Raw genomic sequence first — 20,084 nt, forward strand, 5'->3', positions numbered from 1 at the left:
GTTGGCTCGTCTAGGCACCTGTTGACTTTCTACTTGATTAACGATTCACTTTCTTCAATCAATTTTGGGTACTGGATTATTTCAATTTAATTGTAATTACCTCGCAAATATAGTAATGCATTTTTATTAATTGGTCGTTCCTGGAACTCTCCAAATGGAAATTCAAATTTTTTAGGTACAATCCAAGAAAATTTTCAGTTTAAAATTCATTTTATAATCAGGCTAATATTTTTTCAATTAATTTCGGGTACTGAATAATTTTAATTTAAGCGTAATTACCCTTTAAAAATAGAAATGGATTTTTTAAAATTAGATAGTTATTAATTTTAGCACACCGCGTTCGTCAGGAGCTGTCTTCCCTTCGTACCGTTTAAACACCTGGTGAAGATCCCCAGGGCTGTTTCCAAATCCAAAGACCTCTCACCTGACGGAATGGGCAGAAAAAGTTGAGCGGAATTTTTCTCTACGTAATTAATAATTAGAGAGTGATTACTTTACCATCTCCAACACATTCCTTAAGTACTCCGATGAAGGCATCAGCCATATCCTTTCGTTTCACGTGTGGCTCCAGCCATTTTTCGAAGCCATCGATACTAATCCGATTATCATTCTTCATCTATCATAAATTGGAATTAATGATATGGATCACTCCATGGCACGACCGATAATTATTGTTTCAATTTATGTGAATGAAAGGAAAACATTCACCGATATCTAAGTAAATGTCATTATTGTAGAATATTTATTCTTACCACTCGCATTTTTCTGAATATGCAAACGGCATTCTCGTAAATAGATAGATCTAACACAAAAACATGGAAATTAATTCATCCAATATTAATTGAATTATCAATATTTAAAAAAAATGATTTTCTACCAGCAAAAATTGCATCTCAATTTTTCTTACTTTGCACTGCACATTCCTCTTCATACTTTCTTATTAAGTTTCGTGGACACGTCCCGTCATTTTGACAATTTGCGACATGTACACCAATCAAAATAATAAATGCAATACAATAAATCCAATTATTCATTATAGCACATGAAACTTCGAGCGATTAACCTGAAGGTTTAGACGTGATTTGAATTATCGGAAAAATTTCCGTAATATTTATAGGAATTGATGTTGACTATCATTTTCTGGATGAGAAAGTCCAAATATACTCAAGTGTATGACCCCTGATAATTCCGAATATGATTATAAATTTTTGATCTATTAGTACAAGTGGGAGCCAAGGCCATCACACCGGAGTCCCTAATTGAATTAATCCTAATTAATATTACTAATATTACAGAATATATAAATTACGTATGAAGTCATCATCATCATGAAGAAAATTACCAAAACAAATGACTTGAATTAATAATAAAAAATAGAGAAATGGAGATCTTTATTGAAATCCCTTCTTACCGCACTTGATGTTAATTGAAGTATAATTTTTCCATAAGCAATCGACTCGGTTACACTCGGCATTTCTCGCACTAAAGGACAATAATTCCGAGAAGTCGAGTCTCTGGACGGTGCGTCCTGTTTGCAGGACTTGAAATACAACTACGAGGAATGAATTAAAACGGGCTACCGAGCTGGAAACCAGGATATATGTATTTCTTTACATAACAACGTATGTTTGACGCCCTCACATACCTTCCTAGAGCCGATATCCTCACTAAAACCTCTCCGTTCAATCCGTTTAATTTCTTTCTCCTCATTTTGCCCTCCACTTGATTCACGAGGAGAGGATTAAATGAGGTACATTGCCCCAACATTATTACAACATTACACAGCCAAAAAAAGTAGTTCCAGAAATTATTGGAGTAATTCTTTCAAATTCATCGGATAGGCTTTCAAAATCTGGTCAATTACCAATGACTTTTCGTTGGGTCTAATTAATTTTCTTCCTAAGTTGTGAACGTCTCAATTTTCCAACCGACCACTTATGCATAAACATAGAAGTATCCGTTGGTGAAACGAGATAAAACGAAAAGGAGAGAAAAGAAAAGAAAAATGTCGGGTAGACGGATAGACGGGTGTGAAGGCTTGTAGCCATGTGTGTCCGAGTCTTAGCACGCCCTAATTACCCCACTAATTAATTGTCTATGGATCGGCGTTGAACGATATTTATCTGAGGTTCCGATCGGCCGTGCGCCTCTTGGACTCATTTATTCACCTCGCGATGTACGGAAAGAAGGTGCACCAAATGATAAATCATTGGATACAATCATGGATCTTAATTCTACTTCACTTTCCGATAGTTCTGGGTGTTAATCTTTTATCGGTGGTGTAATTAAAATGGCTATCACAATTTAATCGGTATAAATTGCCAACTCGGGAGAATTGTCCATCGATAACTGCTGATTTTGGTTAATTAGGATAGAAATATTGAGAGAAGAAATTTCATTGAAATTCAATCAATTGGTTATCGATGCGATAATTCTCCAGGATTTTTGTTTATTGGAATATTTTAGTCCTTCGAATATATTTCACCGATTCATTAACTAAATGTCGCGAAAAAAATCCGGGAAATCGCATTCATCCGCGGGACTTCAATTTTCCAGCATGACATCATTATTTATTTGTCGAGGAATTCCGCAGACTTGTTGATTATTGATAGTCTTCCGAACTTTTATTTTTTGGGATGACACTGACATAAATTTAGTTAGACAAATGAAGGTGCGGCTAATGAATGATTTTTTATTCGGTTCGGTGGCGCGCGTGGCTACCGAAAAGTTTCGTGACAGCGAATACGAGAGGACTAAATTAAATGAACATCGGAATCGACAGCCGAGCACCACAAATCTTTTTGGTTTTGTTTTATCCCCGATTTTTTTTGAAGAACGAGGGAAAAAGGAGGTGTTGGTAAAGGCGACACGCCTGCACTTTTGAAAACACAAAAAAACAAAATTTCGTTAAAAATTCATTAAACTTGAAATTCCACGATTTTCTCAAAATTCACCAATAAGTCTATCGCAATTTACACATAATTAATAAAACTCATATAATTCTCTCTCTCTCTCTCTCGTGGATTTCGATCGCAGAATTCGCGATTTTTTTTTATTTCGATTCGACATATGCATATCTTTCGAAAAGTGATATTTTTAAATCGAAAAGACGCCGATCGATTCACGAAGAAATTCGTATCCACGGATTCACCAGAAATTCCCACCAGCGAGTTATAATTTTCCGAGAATTCCGGGTTAACTCTTTCATTACCCGTTAAACCCAGTAACTCAGTCCCCCTATCCTCCATCATCCTCATAACACCACCAATATCCCCAACAAGTCGTGTCCCCCGCAAGATATTTTCGATTATCGATCTATCCGCGTTGGGATCGTCTCCGTTTTCCTCCCCGTTAGGACAATTAAAACTGATATATCTCCAACCCACGCCTGAAATACCCAGTCTTGTTTACGACGCACAAATGACATGACTCCAGAAAACGCCTCATATCTCGATGGAACGTCCTGGCAGAAAAAAAAAAACAGAAAATGTCAAAAAAAAAATCAGTCGAGGTGGTGGAAAAATTTATCGTCTCGCGTTGACTCCAGTGCGATTGCCGAGGGATTAAAGGAACATTGCAAAAGTGCTTCCGAGTTGTGGTTAAGCAGTTTATTATTATTCCCGGTAGCTCCTTCGATCCCTTCTTCATTCTTCGGTGATTTTTTTCTTTATATTTTTTGGTCAACGCTTCTCTCGCCTCTACCTGATTGCCGGTACTGGATCACGAGAGCGTGGGTGTTGCAGGGTAAAGCCTTGATAATATATTCCCAAATTTCAAGGTGCCAATTTCGACATTCATTTTCAATTACCACGCCCTGAAATTATTTTTCCAATTTTTTCATTACCCACTCCTGGATCATTGAGCACTTGACAGCTGACAGGATCCCTCAATAAAATATTACGAGTATTTCGTTAATTAACCAAAAGTGATCTCCACATATAAATATAAATATATAATATGTATTTTTTTCTCAATTATATATTTCAAATACATTATTACAGATTTTATTTATCCAACAGATTTCTTTGGATGTGCCCCTGTATGATGATTATTCAAATAAAATCAAATACTTTTGGCTTGAAAAATAATAACGGATGTTGATGACTCGTCCCCAGAAAAACCTTGATGAAATAAAATGCCAAATGATCGCCTTATGGCATAAAGCCGCGCAAATTAAAGTGTCGGAGGGTTAGGAAACTCATATTCCAGGGGATACGCCTTTGGAAAGTCACTTAAAAAGTCGTTAAGCCAAATATACTGCACAGGGACTGCTCCTGATCTCCCACGCCTGACCCCTGACAACTGTTAGGACCGGTATCCCAAAAGAGATAACCGCGAGTCGTTATAATGAGATTAGAAATTCCCCATACCCCCAAAAATAAATCGATTGACGAATAAAATTCTTATAATTCCACTCCTCCGACGCGCAATCGATGTTCGATTAGTTTTGAAAGCCCTCGAATTTATGGTACTCCCGATAAGAATGTTGAAAATTGTTAACATTAATGATACTCTTCGGGACTAATGATAAATAAGATGAGAGAGGCGCCGGATGATGATTTTTATTGCGGACTGAGAAGATGGCGGTGGTAATCTTAATGACTCAATTTTTGGCGGATGGAGGACGATCGGTTCTGCAAAAACAAACGCTTCATTTTTTTTAAGCAACAATATTTAATTATGTGTTTGTTTAATCGATTTATCATGCGTTTGCTGTCTAATTTTTAGCGGTACGCACGGGGTATTGTTCGCGGGAGTATTTCGTATCTTAATTGCTGGTCGCGGTTGCCTCTGCTGATAATGAAATGGAGAAAAATAGTTGTTAAAAAATAAATATTCGTGATACTTTATAGTTATGCGTATGTACTTGAATGTTTTTTATGACGCAAATGAATTTAGAATGGATTTGCGTTCGAGAATGGGAAGACATGACGGGGAATATTGAAACAGTTAATTTTATCAATTAATCCTTTTAGTTTTGCGACGATGAAATCACTCCGGTGGATTTTATCTCAAAATTGATGAGAATGAATTGAATTTAATGATTGAGAGATTTTTAAACTCGTCTTTTTGATCAGTCGGCTTGTTTACTTATGGCAAATCTCGGAGATGAATAAATTTGAATAGAAAAATTATTCCCAAATTGAGGTGATAACGTAATGAGTCTGGTATAAATGAGACTCTGGAGGTGACTGAGTTCTCTTATCTCCCAGGACGTGTTTCACTGTCTTGTTTATGTCCACACCCGTGACCAATTCGATAAGAAGTTTCTTGATTAACGCATTCCGCTGATCAACGAAATTGGGCATTTGATGTCGAGCGAATTCCGATTGCAGAATATTTTCACTCACTACATCTTCAAAGATAATCATTTATACCAGTCACCAGAAAAATTCTATCATAATTGAAACTATCATAATTACACTTAAACCCAAGTGTCCTGCACTCAACGCGCGTACATTGCGCTCTGGAATACTTGAAAAATAATTCAACCGAATTTCTTTTCTCTTAATTAATTGCACTCTCGAAAATTCACAACCGAAAACTCCGCTATTTTCACCCAACGTGTATTTTCTAACATATGATGTTTTACGAATTTAGGTTACGCGGTTCGTCAGTCACGATGATAATGCACCCCCTCGGCTTGCAATTGCTGACACATATTTTTTTTTTTATCGACACCAGGTTGAATACGCAATTCACCCTCTTGTTATCGTATACCCAGAGAAAGTGGTCCGGAAGGCCAACTGACATTGCACGTATATTTTATATTTAATTTTTTTATTTATTATTTTTATTCCTTCATTCTTCTGTGTGCTGAGAATACGAAAATGTGAACACTGTGTTTCGACATCCTGTCACGGAACAATTGGCCAGATGTCGGGTGAAGGGTGTAGGGGGGTGGAAAGGGGGGAGGGTTTAACCAACAGAAAATTTGTGGTTTTGTTGACGCGTCCATGTAGGTAACTGTATGGTATGTCTTCGGCTTCTTCGGTCTAGGTAGCACCCTTATGGTGCGTTCTGTTGACCACCAATTGTCGAATACCCGAAAATTTTGAGGAATTGAATAACTTCAAGGACGATGGATTGTTATATTTCTGGGTCAATATTTCAATTGAATTTTTGGCGAATGGCTGAAGCTGTTGGACTCCTCCGTTCGAATTCCAATGAATTCATGAATCGGGAATATGAATTCTCAGGTCGAAAATATGAACTCAAATTCCAATAAATAATAAATTTATGCATTAAAACGGTAATTACTGTTATTAAATAAGTCATGGACTGAGGCTTCAGCTTTTGATGATGGAGTCGGGGACAATTTTTAAAGTCTGTACTATTTTTAAAAATTAGTCATAATTCTCTAGTCATGCGGACGTTGATTATCGCCAGTGGAAATCAGCATCAATAACGAGACACCCCCGCTGTTTCCCGTCCAAATTCTATTTTCCCTCTTTCGTTACCGACTAAAACACCGGCTGCTGCATAATTCGGTAGATAATGATCGGTAAGAATTCGGTAACGATGACCGGTTGATAATGCAAGTATTTCCCTCGGCGTACAGTAATTTTCATGATCGATTTGTTGGAGGAAAATTGTGTATCGTATTGAAGAAAATGTCTGGCGATTCAAGGTCTAGACCAACCACTCATCAATATCATCCCCCCAATAGCTCGGGTGAAACCTCAACCCTAGTTTCTTGTCGTAAAAATAAAAAAAAAAAGTTCTTCTACCCCGGAAACTCTGGCGTCTGGTATCTACCCTCGAAAATCCATAGCGGACCCACCCTTGTCTCAGCGCCTGCGCCTCATCATGTACAAGGGGTGGAATGAGAGGAGTGGATGTATATAGTCTATATACCTTCCACGAATATAGCCCACAAAATGGCGGACAATGGATTTTTGTGCACCCCCATGGGCAATCGTGATCCCCGGGAAATTACCAATTCCAATGAGCTCTTTTTCCATTCATTTTTTGAAAATATCTCCGATACTAACGGGAATTCTGAAATTTTAGTAATTACTTCTTTTGTAGCTCTCAATTATCTCCAGAGAAAATAATCTTATGAAAATTTAGGTATCTCTCTTAGTTTCGGAGGTATTAACGAAAAACTCACGAGAATTCGAAGCAAAAACTGAAAATTATGTCTAGAAAGTTTTATAATCTTCATTAGGTTCAGCTATATCCATCGAAAATTCCAATTATATGATTCACAATACTTCTTCATGATTGATCAGTACTTCTGATCTCCCTAGACCGAGTACAACCGTAAATAAGACATAAAAACAAATCATTGGGTTGATTACGAACCCGACATTTATTTCCCCAAATCACGTAAAATCGTGCAGTTATTCATTTTTCATCTATAGACAGACATTTATTTTTGTCATTGCGCATCTAAAAATAATGAAATGGGTGAATGGCTGGGGGGTGGGAGGCGTTGGAGGGGCAAATAAAGCCCAGTAGCCAGAGGAGAAACGAGCGATTGATAAATATCAGGGAGTTTCTCGGCAAAATGTTGTAAACTCGAAAATTCCGATATTTATCGCTGACTGGGGTGAGGGGGGGTGATTCAAGGGATCCTGGTGAGCCCGCGGGTGTATTTCGCACGTGGGTGTTGGCAAAGCACACGGCAACCTTGACTGCAGGCACCGGCTGATGGATTTGCGCATGGCGTGAGGGTTAAACCAGTGCCACCAGAGGCTAGATGTCTCGATAGGTTCTCGTTATTCTCAGGCTAATGGGTTGGTTTACTGATGAAGAGTGACTCTTTGGAAATATCATTTGTCTCAGAAATTCTTGACCCTCGGCAATTCACATTTTTCAAGTAGCGATCTGAATTCAATTGTTGGAAATATGAATTCACAAATCGAAAATATGAATTTTTGAAATGAAAAATATGAATTCTCATATCGGGAATATTAATTGTCAACTCACAGGATATGAATGTCGGAATCCAGAATATATGTTCAGAAATCGAATTTATTTATACCACTCGTATATAAAAACAAATAAACAATTTTATTTTCTCCCTATGTACAAGGGTTTTACCTCCCTCGATTAAAAAAATCCAAATAAGTGCCCGAAAGTTTACGCATGGCAGATCAGATTATGATCAAGTTCCAACTGGCGATGGATTACAATATGCGGTGGGTTTGAGCCGACGGGGATGGTTCTTGGCGGGTGGGCGTTGGTCACCTGGCTAAAACCTTGTCACTCACTTGATCCACACCCCCACAGCCATGAATCATGGGAAAAAAAAAATATTTTATGCCTCCTCATCGTGATGAGTGTAATTAAATCGTGGAGTTTACGAATGAACAAATAAACGTGGAATAGTATCAAATGGGGGTGAGTTGGGGATTCAGTGTGAGCCACGATCCTTTAGTTTGTGTGCCAACGGGCAATGCGCGATAACACGCTCGTGCGACCTGGTGCTCTTGGCTTTCGAAGGTATTATCGATCTGTCCAGCTATCGTGATCTCACGTGACTACTTCGGCGTGCAAGTATTCGCGCAAACACTAATTAATTGACATTTTTGGTGGATCCCATGCGTCGAGGTAACCATGAATCCGCGAACCTATGAGAATTCATTCTACTCAATCAACTCTAATCAATCAATTTTCCCCTAAACTAAACCACACTAATTTTTCTTAAATTGCACATCATGAATATTGTTACTACGACAAAAAACATTTTTCTACAAATAATTGTTTACATTGTTACGCGTTTAGAATGAACGCAATAGATTTTTTTCAATGAATTCCCCCTTTTTTCTCGACTCTATGAAGAATCAGCGACCGCGAAGTTGTTTTCATGATAATGATTGGGGAATTGCGGCCAAAATGCAATTCTCATATCGCAAAAAACTCGAGTACGTGTACGTAGGCTCGGGAATACCTCGGGTTTTTAATTAAAATGCTTAGGGGTTAGAAAGCGTGATGAATGAGATTTCGCCGTATATGGCGCCTCTGCGCCCGAAGAACTCTATTAATTATTGGATGACACAAAATCCATTATCCGGGACGGTTTTAGAAGTTGAAACAGATGCACAGGAGGTGAACGAGGTCGAAAAAAGCCCTTCGAATTTGACCGCAAGGTCCAGCCGATCATTATTTATTGATGAGCCCTTAATGCCGCCCACCCACATAAATATATTAAATAAATAAAATATGTTATATGAATTCAACATATTCTTCACGTATGCTCTCTCATTCTTCAATAAAAATACAACGAATTCAATGAAAAAATTGAGTTTAATTAAAAAATTGATAAAAAAATGAGTAAACAAAATGGGCGGGGAAAATAGTGAGATTTTTCGTTATGATTTTGAAAAAAAGGGTGCCATTTTTTTAAACTCATTTTGGAATGAGAGAATAGATAATTCTTGGATACATGTCGACGATTTATATTCGTTTCATATCACTAACAAATTGCTTGTATTTCCGTTTCAGCATGAAACCCCAGCAGAAAGACGGCGTGACCAAGTCAAATCCAAGCAAACGACACAGAGAGAGACTCAATGCTGAATTGGATACGTTAGCATCGCTTCTTCCATTTGAGCAAAACATTCTCAGTAAATTGGATCGGCTAAGCATACTCAGGCTCAGTGTCAGCTATCTCCGCACCAAGAGTTACTTCCAAGGTGAGTTTTATCACCGTTAAAATTAACCCCGACTTGCTCCTCGATCATTAGGATTTTTTATCCCTTTATTTTTCGGTTTATCTTTTTTGGCCTTTCGTCAGCATGAGAAAAACAAAGTAATCGAATTATTTTATTATCTCGGATCCTCGGTAGAAAATTTTCAGGGCAATGTGCACGCGATTTACTCGTTACACTCGGTACCGAAAACAATGAGAAAGGGGAAACAATGGGAAAAAGTGATCAACGAAATTTGTCTTTGTTTCGTTGGAGAATTGGGGGAGGATAAAAAATATAACGGGTTTGAAGTATCGAATTGTTCTGCTCGAGAGGTGGACTTTCAAGTCGGAAAAGTGGAGGTGATTTTTTCGGTGGATTTTTTAAACAATACTTTTATTGACATTTTCATTTTTTGATTGGATAAACGAGGGAAAAAAGGCGAATGGGATCAGGACAGAGGGAAAAGGAGTGAGAGTAGTGGCCGTGTCCCTTCTGGCGATATCGTGAATCTCGCAGTATATCACTCTGGACTTCTTGAGAGGGCAGAATACACACCAGTAGCATCAGCACTTGGGGTAACCCTCACGGGTGTGAGCCTTTTTTTTTTCTTTCTTTTCTCTCAACTCTGAAAACGGTAGCAGTTGTGTCCGAACCAGTGGCATTGTTCACACCATTTTAATAGGTATTCATTCTCACCAGTACGCCATATTTACACCCAAAAAAAATCAATGATTTCAATCAACTAGAAATCTTTGTTATATTTTGATTCTCATGAAAATGAATCGTTAATTGAATTTGAGTTTTCGATCTCGAAATCGCTCTCTTAAAATGAAACATTTTCAATTGTCAATAACTCGTAATCCACAGAGCGAAAACGAATATTTTTTTTTTTGTTTAAAACCTCAAAATCAGAATTTATAAGTAAAAAAAGTTGTTGAATTTCACTCAACCGATCGCAAGTCATTGACGATTGCAAACATCTAGTCGCGGGGTTGATAATTCGAAAAAATTGTTGAGATGCAATTTTTTTGCGCGTGGTTGCCAAAAAAATGGGGGATTTAAATTCACGTTAAAAATCAGTAGTCGGGAACACCCGTATCGCCCCATTGAATCGTGTTGGTCCCGGGGTCACAAGGTCGCGAGATCTCTCACACCGAAGCGACTAATGTTTTAGCCTGTTAACGAGAATCACTAAAGCACAACCACTGCTATCTCCCTCATCCCCAACTCTTTCAATTCGATAAATCCCCCTCCCCCTCCCAGCCATTTCCAATTGCTGCAAAACGAAGTAATAGAGAATCTATCATTAACAGTAGATTTGCACAATGGAATTTATTCCGGGAACGGGGATTGGAGAGGCAACCCCAGCAGAATCTAGCCGTCCAATCGCTGTTACGTGCTCCCTACCTCCATTTCTACTATGTAAATTAATTAGACCCTTTGGTATGCGCTGATTTTTCAACAGAGAGGGGAGAGGCACCTCCTCTGCGTACGCACTCGCCCTTTTTTTTTATTACCTTTTTACACTGTATTTTTTCAATTTCGTTTTAACTTTAAATTCTCGCTCTTTTATTCAGTGAGTTTTCTCTTCCTCTTCTCTCTCCCTTCGCACAGATAATGGATCAGCAATGATTTTTTCAATGTCGAGAACCACCGACCTAGGGAATTCTCACCAATTAATTTCCCACTATTTTTATTCAATTTGTTACGAAAATACGAAATCGTGTTTTGATAAGATTTCTCGTTGTTTCGGGATTGCTTAACGCTATTGAATGCTGTAATTAGACACTCCGCTGTGTCATTACGTTTATTACCCTATTTATTTTATTTAATAGGATGGAGATGCCATCGTTTTTGACGCGGCGACGGTAAATAGGTTTTTTAGTGCTCTGGGAGAAATTCATTTATGGAATTTTTATTGGTGATTTATTTTTTAATAAATCATAGCTTTTTATTTTGAAAATTTATCGTCATTTCATGCAAATAATTGTCTCACTCGTATCAAAGTCATTCGTAAGACTCGAAATAAACTCAAATGAAATAACGATTACATAAATCCAATTAATTACCCTTTGAATTTAAATTGGAACGTCGTAGGGTGACGAATTGATCTTGGCTGTGCGCTTGGATTTGATGGGACATTACACGTTATACAAACGTATGCCCTCCACGGACATCATGTCGAGGACCCTGAAGGCATAAATGGGGGAGGGAGGGATTATTAATCTGGTGCAGTTATTAATGAAAGGGGCTAGGCGCATTACACGGCGAGAGCTTTATTCTCACTTCTCTGGACGAGTTCTGGGTACACCAGGAACTCAATTTCCCCCGTGAATTGAACGTTAAACTCGTAATAATCCGGGAATGATGACTAAATAATGTCGTGCACTCCGACTTAATTAAGAATTCCAATTAGTACTTTTAAGTACTGAAACCATTTTGTACGAGAGTTGGTGGAAATTATAACTGCAAAATTTTATAGTGAAAATTGGCGAAAAATTCGGGGAATCATTTGATATTTTAATTATTTAAAGTTTTAATTAATGAAATCCGACGTTAAATGGCGTTTAACGATAATTTCAGGTAATGCCAAAATTATACGAGCGGAGAAATGGGCAAAGGTCCAATCGTTATGGCCCTTGTGCTCCCGTTGGGCGCAAAAGTGACTGCTTGACCGCTCAATATATCGTAGTCTTGAATATATCATAAAAGTCTCGGGGGTTATCCCACTCTGGGGGAGGGTTTTGAGAGGCAGGGGGATTCCTCCCGGTATACAACGGAGATACGACCCGGAGATACGCTTGCCTCCTCGTTATTACTCCTCATTTGCATTTTTCCCATTTCGTATCGTGGGCACCTGGCCACAAACCGCCTCTCCTGCCATTCAGACGTATACCACATTTATACAACCACCCGAAATTAGCCAATCTCACGTATCATTCAATTGTGATTTTATTCAAAATTCCTCGGGATTGATAAAAAAATGAACAACTCAAAAATTCTCTTAAATCAGGAATAATGGTTTTCATCTGAGAGCCACCGAAGGTCGCAATCACCGATAGACAAATATTTCTCCTAAGATCATTTACTTTGTCCGAATAAATTTCAAGATTTTTCTGAATTGATAAATCAACATTTTTATAGTCGACATTCAGTATCGCATTCGTCCTGATTGGGCGTGATTAATTGCCCGATTGATTAATTAGTTCATTAATTCACGTTTTACGATACGTACTCGGCGACAATTACATCCGATGTTAATTGAACAAACGCCCCACAGCGGAATCTCAACTTTTTTAAGTGAAAAGGAGTCTGACAGATAGACAACGCACCTCGTCGAGAATTGAATGTAAGTCACTTGTAACGTGTCACACGTTAATGTACATAACTCGAAAACGGTTCCGCCGATAACCGAACTCTCAATATCTATCGCCAACGGAAAGTTGGAATAAAAGCGTAAATAAATAATGTCGCCGCTGACGTAACCGATACGCCTTGTCAACCGTGCGATTTATTAACGATCACCCAACGCCCAACAATCCGAAAACATTCGAGAGTCAAGTACAGGAGCTGTCCAATAACAAAATTACCAGCAATCTCCATAAATCATTATACGTCGAGAATATTTTTTTCTTTTCAAATTCAAACCGAATTTTTATTTCAATTAAATAGGAATTTTTTACGATTAATCAATGTTTCTTTCGTTCAGACAATCTATTTATTTGGATTTATTTTATTTTCATGGCATTAAGTCATTTTCATTTAACCAGAGCGCCTATTTCATTTTAATAGGTTTAGATTTTTATATTTCAAGCTGACGGCCTACTTGATTTTTTTGACTGAGGTTTTTGTTCATTCCTGATTAGACACTTGCTTACAAAAATTATCTAGTAAATTTAATTTTTTACTCGTGGGGATTCGAACCTGCAACCCACTGACTCGTTATCAGACGTGTTACAACGGAGTTAACGATTTATTTCGTTCAGAGTTGAATTATTTGTCTTAAGAGATTGCTATTTGATTGAAATCATTTTTCGGTTCGTACGATGGTCTCACCATAAAAAAAATTGAATTTACTGGAGTTTATGTGTCCAGCTGCCGTGGATCAAACTCGAGTCTTGGTCTCTACATCGTTTTCCCGCAGATGTGCACCACGAGTGATACAAAAGTGGTCAGTTGACGCGTGCAAAGAGAAAGACAGATACAGCTTATAAAATAAAAATCGAAAAATAATCGAGAGTCAACTGCACCTGTCTCTGTCTCAAAAACCGGCTGAGACCTCAACCACTTAATGAGACGCCTAATTGATGATTTTATTCTCATTTGAAGTTTAACGTTCAATTTTATTTTATCTTGTTTATTTTTAATTGTCGGATTAAGGATATCGCGAATAATTTTTTTTCCCCGTTTTTGTGCAACACCCGCGATTTTGAAATGTGATAAAAGACGGGATAGGGGAGGGAGAGGAAAATGTAATGCGAAAGGGTGTTATTAGTTCAAGGTATACGGTACCAGTGTATGTACGAATAACAACATTGTAGTATGGATCGTTCGCTTTATCATGGGGGCCTACTGTAATTGCAAGAGTTTAATGCTGGCAATCATTTTAATTATGAATCGACCCTTTTTCGAGTTGGGTTATGCACAAGTGAATTTTTTATAATCACGGAAGCTGATGTTGTTGCGATTTGCGAAATAGGTTTTTTTTTCATTATGGCTAGATGGGTATCTTCCATCGTGAAAATTTTGAATTTGGAAATTTCAGTGAATACCTCCTCGATTTTCATGTTCTCCTGATACTCTTTCAAAAAATTTGAATTTGGCAATTTCAGTGAATACCTCTTCGATTTTCATGCTCCCCTGATACTTTTATAAAAATTTCGATTTTTCAAATTTCAGTGAATACCTCCTCAATTTTGATGTTCCTCTAATACTTTTTCAAAAATTTCGAATTTTTCAATTTCAGTGAATACCTCCTCAATTTTGATGTTCCCCTGATACTTTTTCAAAAATTTCGAATTTTTTAATTTCAGTGAATACCTTCTCCATTTTCATGTACTTCTGATCCTTTTTCAAAAATTTTGAATTTGGCAATTTCAATGAATACCTCTTCGATTTTCATGCTCCCCTGATACTTTTTCAAAAATTTCGAATTTTCACATTTCAGCGAATGAAATTATTCAAGGCAGAATTTAATTTTAATGAATTCGGCGGGAAATTGCAATTTGGTTAGTAATTAGTTCTGATCAATGAGAATCATTGCAAAATTTCATCCAGATTATGAGAAAAAAACGCATAATAGTCCGTTGTAAAATAATGAGTAAAAGTAAATAAGAAATAATCCGTTCTGACGTGACGAGTGCACATTAATTCATTCAGCTCAACCTGCGCCAAGGATGCGGCACAGAGATCATTCCTTCTCTGATGGCCAAACTGAATGCAACTATAAAAAATTAAGTTATAATAGAGTCGTAAAGACACGGCCAACGGTTCCTTACAATTCTGCATTCCCTACAAATAATAATCTCATTCTCTCCGAACACATCCGGGGGAGATAATCGAAGCGCATCGTGACTGTATACTATTTAACGAATCGACGTGAGCAATAACTACGCCATTTTTCAACAGCCCCTCAACATCCCAGACTTCATCTCGAAGCCCAAATATAAATGAATTCACTCACGAGAAAACGATAAAAATCGCCTGCAAAATGCAAATCGAGCAATTCTTTCAAATTTTCTTCACCTACTTCAATTCAAAATCTGATGTCGAAAAATGCACAAATTTACAATCCAGGACTCGGTTAGCCTAAAAGTTTCGTGCAAGAGTTGATAAAGCATTTGGCGTGGCTTGTTAGTTTTTAATAAAATTGATAAATGAATGGGAGATATCAAGATTACCTTGAGTACATGATTTCATCTCCAAGTCCTAAAGCTCTCGAGTCAGGACTTGAAAAATAGTATTAAAAAAAAAATAAATAGTGAAAAAGTAAGTGGAAGGGGATTACGTGATCTCACGCACGTCGACCCTCTGCTGGGTAATATGCACTGGTGTTGAGGTCTTTTCTACATGAGTGAGTACATGGGGCGGCAAACCCAATGGATATTCGGTTGTACATGGAGTATGTGTTGTACGTGAGGTTGGAGTCACGTCGTGAGACTTCTTGCACGCATCACGACCGACACGCCAACTTGACTGAAGGCCCCACCAAAGCTTTTCTTGTCACTACTGACCCAGTGAAACAACACGCGTTTGTTACCTTTTTACCAGGTATTTACGAGCCTATTATCGGTACCCTCTCCCCTCACCTAAAAAATCCACTGACTAAATTATTTCAATCAAACACCAATAATTACTCCACTTTTTTCCTCTCATTTAATTCACGTAATGTAACGATATATATCCTGTATATTATATACATGGGATATGTAAATTGATGATTTATTTGGATTTAATAAATATTTAGAATTTTTTTTTACTGAATGGATGAGAGGAGCGACAATTTCCGTCGTTAAATTGAAACTTAAATTTCATTCTCATTCTGGCGAGATTCGAAAATATTAAAAAAGAGAAATGTCCATGACCCCTGACAGCGGAACAAATCCAAAGCACGCGTATCATGACAGCATCGGACTGGCATTATACACGCCGTGTGAAGTCACCGGCTGATTGATGATGTTATTAGTCACCTGGGCCCACATAGTGTCGTTTGCCCTGGGATACAATAAAATGTATCCGTTCTTAACTCCTCCAAGACTGGCAAATTACCTGCAGCATTTAGCAGACGATTAGCGAATCATCTCTCTCCCCTGAATTTTGTCTCGTTAATTACCCCGATCCTCTTTTTCACTCCGAGAATAACGGAATTTTTGGGGACTCAGTAATTACGAATTACTCTTTGTCGTCGTGAATTATCCTTTCAAAATTATTTCAACTTGTTTCGTTTTTTCATTCCCACGGAATTAAGAAATTATTAATTATCGGTGGATATTAATAAGAATTTTTATGTGAAGTTCATTCATTTGAAATTGAAGAAATGAGAAAAATGGATTTTAATGAACATGTCTTTCGTGGGGATTAACCTTTTTTTTATCGGGGCATTGATGACCGGATATTGACAAAATCACTTGTACATGTGCTCATCTCGAGTATCCGGTGTCGACACGGACGATTGGTGTTCAATTGAGACCCCAACCGGAACAACTAGAACACCAAACATATCGTTTTCCGCCATTGGTGAACGCTCCAGGGGGTTAAGTACACAAGGGAAACCAATATCCCCTCCCCTCCTGCGATGAATCCCCAGTATCGATTACAATCACAGTAATTATTTTCTCCAATACCCCACTCTCTCCCCAAACAAATAATTTCAAATCAAATAAATAAACTATTCCCTAAAATTTCAAAAAAAACTTATATATTTTTACTTATTCACTTATTTACTTTTTATATTGTCAAAAAACATATATATTTTTTATAACATCGAGGTATATCAGGAATATATTGAGTCATGTTTTATGTATTTTTTTTGATAATTGTATTTATTGGGAATTTAAAAATTTTAGGAAAATGTACAAAGGAAATTGTTTAGAAATTTTTTTTCTGATGCTCGAGGGGGGGGCGAAAGGTGCGGCTAGAGAGGGAGGGGAGAATAAATAAGGGCAATTTCTGCGGGGGTTCATTTCAGTTGAAACAAAGGTACACACGGGGAATTAATTAGTAGGCTTGTACAACTAGGTATGTGCCAACCACCCCCACAGCATATGGCGCGATCGCATCATCGGGGTACAACACCTGGTTCACCCCAACTCAACTATTTCGTCCATGAGGTTCGGACTGGTCACTACAGGGTGGACGTATAACACGCACCCCAGATGATGTACGAGCCAGTGGGAAATTCAATTATTTGGTTTTTTAGAGTGATCGAGAATTTTCGGCGGTAAAATAATCCCCCAGACTTTCTAAATTCATTTCTGTCGCCAATTATAACTGAATTATTTTTTTTTTGAATCTCAGTTTTTACCCGATATCTCAGAATTGAAGAAAGATAGGAAAATTTTTATAAATTCCTTTTTTGCGACGCTAATTTAAAATAAAAAATCAAAAATCTAATTACAAAAATACCGATATGTGCCTTCAATTTCGTGAAATTGTCCAAAAACTGTATTTCGGTAAAAATTGAAATGAAAATTTCAATGGATAACACCCAAAAGAGATAATTAATTGAAAAAAAAATCTCGTGACTCAGTCCTCGAATTAAAATAAATGAATTCAAACACAACTGATAAGAGTTAATTAATCAAATTCCCGTGATAAACTCGGTAGATTAATGAACGAGCGGATCCATAATTCCCTGAAAATGACGAAAAATGTAATTCACCTGTCAGAAATTGGCGATGCTCTACAAAAGCCGACTGCGAAAAGACACGATTATCACTCGCGTGAGAGTTGCTTTCACACGGAGGTGGCCAATACCCCGATAGTACGAAGTCTTTGCATATACCACTACACAACAGATAATTTCCTTGCACTTGTGTACGCCGGAGTTCTTGATGCGCAAACTTTTAATTACGCCCTGAACGATGTTCCTTTCCAGGGCGCAGCCCGGATGTTGATATCTGTCGATATCTCCGATTTAACACACCGCAAAAAGTCATCACCATTTTTCAACATCCACCTCAAATTCTCAAACACTCACTGTCAATCATTTAAATCCGATGATGATAATTAACTGACGATAATTTCACGCTAATTATTTGCAGTGTGAGAGGATTTTTTCATGGATGATCTGAAAAAAAAAATGGAAAATCAATTAAATCGAATGGGTTCGACGGGAGTTCGATGTCAATATGGTGGGCCTGTTAACCCGATACGATATTTCACGGGTTAGGAGCGTAGAAATAGGCGTGTAAAATTATTAGCTGTAAATCTATTGAATGATCGTTGCTGTCAGTCGCACCTGGATGACTCCCACAGTATCATATACACCAAGAGGGTCCAAAGAAGAGAAGAACGCCTCCCGTATAATAAGTTGAACATCCATTTGGGTGGAGATGAAGAAGCAGCTGAGGCGAATTTATCGAGAGGTTTGAAGTTTCTTCCTCTGAAATCGGATGAGTCAAATTGAACTAGTTCATTTCTCCACCTCCTGGAGTAATTTCGCCGAATATCTCATTTCCCCTCATTTTTCTCGATAAAATACCTCGACGGACTTATCATTGTATTTTTTTTTTTAATGGAAATGCTGGAATGAGGGGCAACTGACACGAGGGTGAAACGAGTGGTTATTATAAAATCACCGGAGAGCCCCAACACAGAGAATACGAGTTTTGTGTGTATGCTAATGTGAGTTGTGATTGGGGACGATAAACAAAGCAATTATACGTTGAAAAAAAAAGGGCAGGATCCCCCATAGGTGAAGGTACAGCCAGGCACCCCCTTAACGCACACTCTTACAATTATTTTTCTTTTTAACTACCACTAACTCAGCCACTGCTATTTCACAAGGACAATAAAGTACTATCTCGGATAAAAACATTTTTATACCACTTGGGAGTTTATACGACTCCTTTACACGAAGAACTCCTTTTTTTTTTCTGGAAACCTTGGGATTTCCCGACCTCAAAATTCAGCGGGCGTTATTACGCGGGATTTATTCAAAAATAACATGTTGCGATCAATATTTTGGAGTAATTAATTGAATTAACCTCTTAGAATTGATGAATTATTAATTGCACATGAAATCGAGTCGAGTAGGATAAGTGCGAATTTTCTCGGTATGAATTTTCTCGGAATTTTCACAAGTATCTCGGGATTGAAGGAGAATAGCAATATTTTGGTAATTACCTTTTTTGTAGCGGTCACTTTTCTCTACAAAAAATGTTTTACTGAAAATATAGCTATTTCTCGTTTATAGCTTCTCTTTTTCGATTTCTCGTTTTTGTGGTTGTTATGAAAATAAAAAAATGTTGTTTGCGTTTAAAGAATCAGTTATTCCTTGAATTGACGGCAAATCATGGAGATGTGACGCTGAGATGAGTACAGAGTTAATAACCCTGATTAACGGAATCGACGGACCAATGTTGGTCATTATGTCATGGTATGATGAGTGCTGATCCCTCGATCGGTTGTATCAGAATTAAAACGAATGTAGATAGCAAAATAAAGAATTTCTCAATCCCCAATCCGCAATTTATCATTTCCATTAGTTCTGTCGATCCTGACAAAATGAGTGAGCAGTCAGAAGTCACTTCTAAATTCTTTACCTTCTCCTCTACCCTTTCCCTAAATTTTAAATACATTTTTTATCGTTTAAAAGGATCTGATAACCCGGCAATCGACGAAAGTATCGTAGTCTGGAAGGAAATCAAGCGGGCACGTGGCACCACGTGCCAAGGGACAGAAACCGATGAAAAAAAGAAAAAAAAAATGAGAAGTTGGGGG

At 37.7% G+C, this 20,084-nt stretch overlaps 1 protein-coding gene across 2 annotated transcripts in view; it reads left to right on the forward strand.

Moving 5' to 3' along the window:
* ss (spineless) overlaps positions 1-20,084 on the forward strand; it is a 64,524-nt gene that overhangs the window by 18,489 nt on the left and 25,951 nt on the right. For both annotated transcript variants that reach the window (XM_011308687.1, XM_011308688.1), the window contains exon 2: positions 9,454-9,644. In XM_011308687.1, coding sequence (XP_011306989.1) covers positions 9,454-9,644 — 191 coding nt within the window. The remainder of the gene's footprint in view (positions 1-9,453; positions 9,645-20,084) is intronic.

Source organism: Fopius arisanus, unplaced genomic scaffold (genome assembly GCF_000806365.1).
Source record: "Fopius arisanus strain USDA-PBARC FA_bdor unplaced genomic scaffold, ASM80636v1 scaffold00062, whole genome shotgun sequence".
In the NCBI taxonomy this organism is placed as follows: Eukaryota; Metazoa; Arthropoda; class Insecta; order Hymenoptera; family Braconidae; genus Fopius; species Fopius arisanus.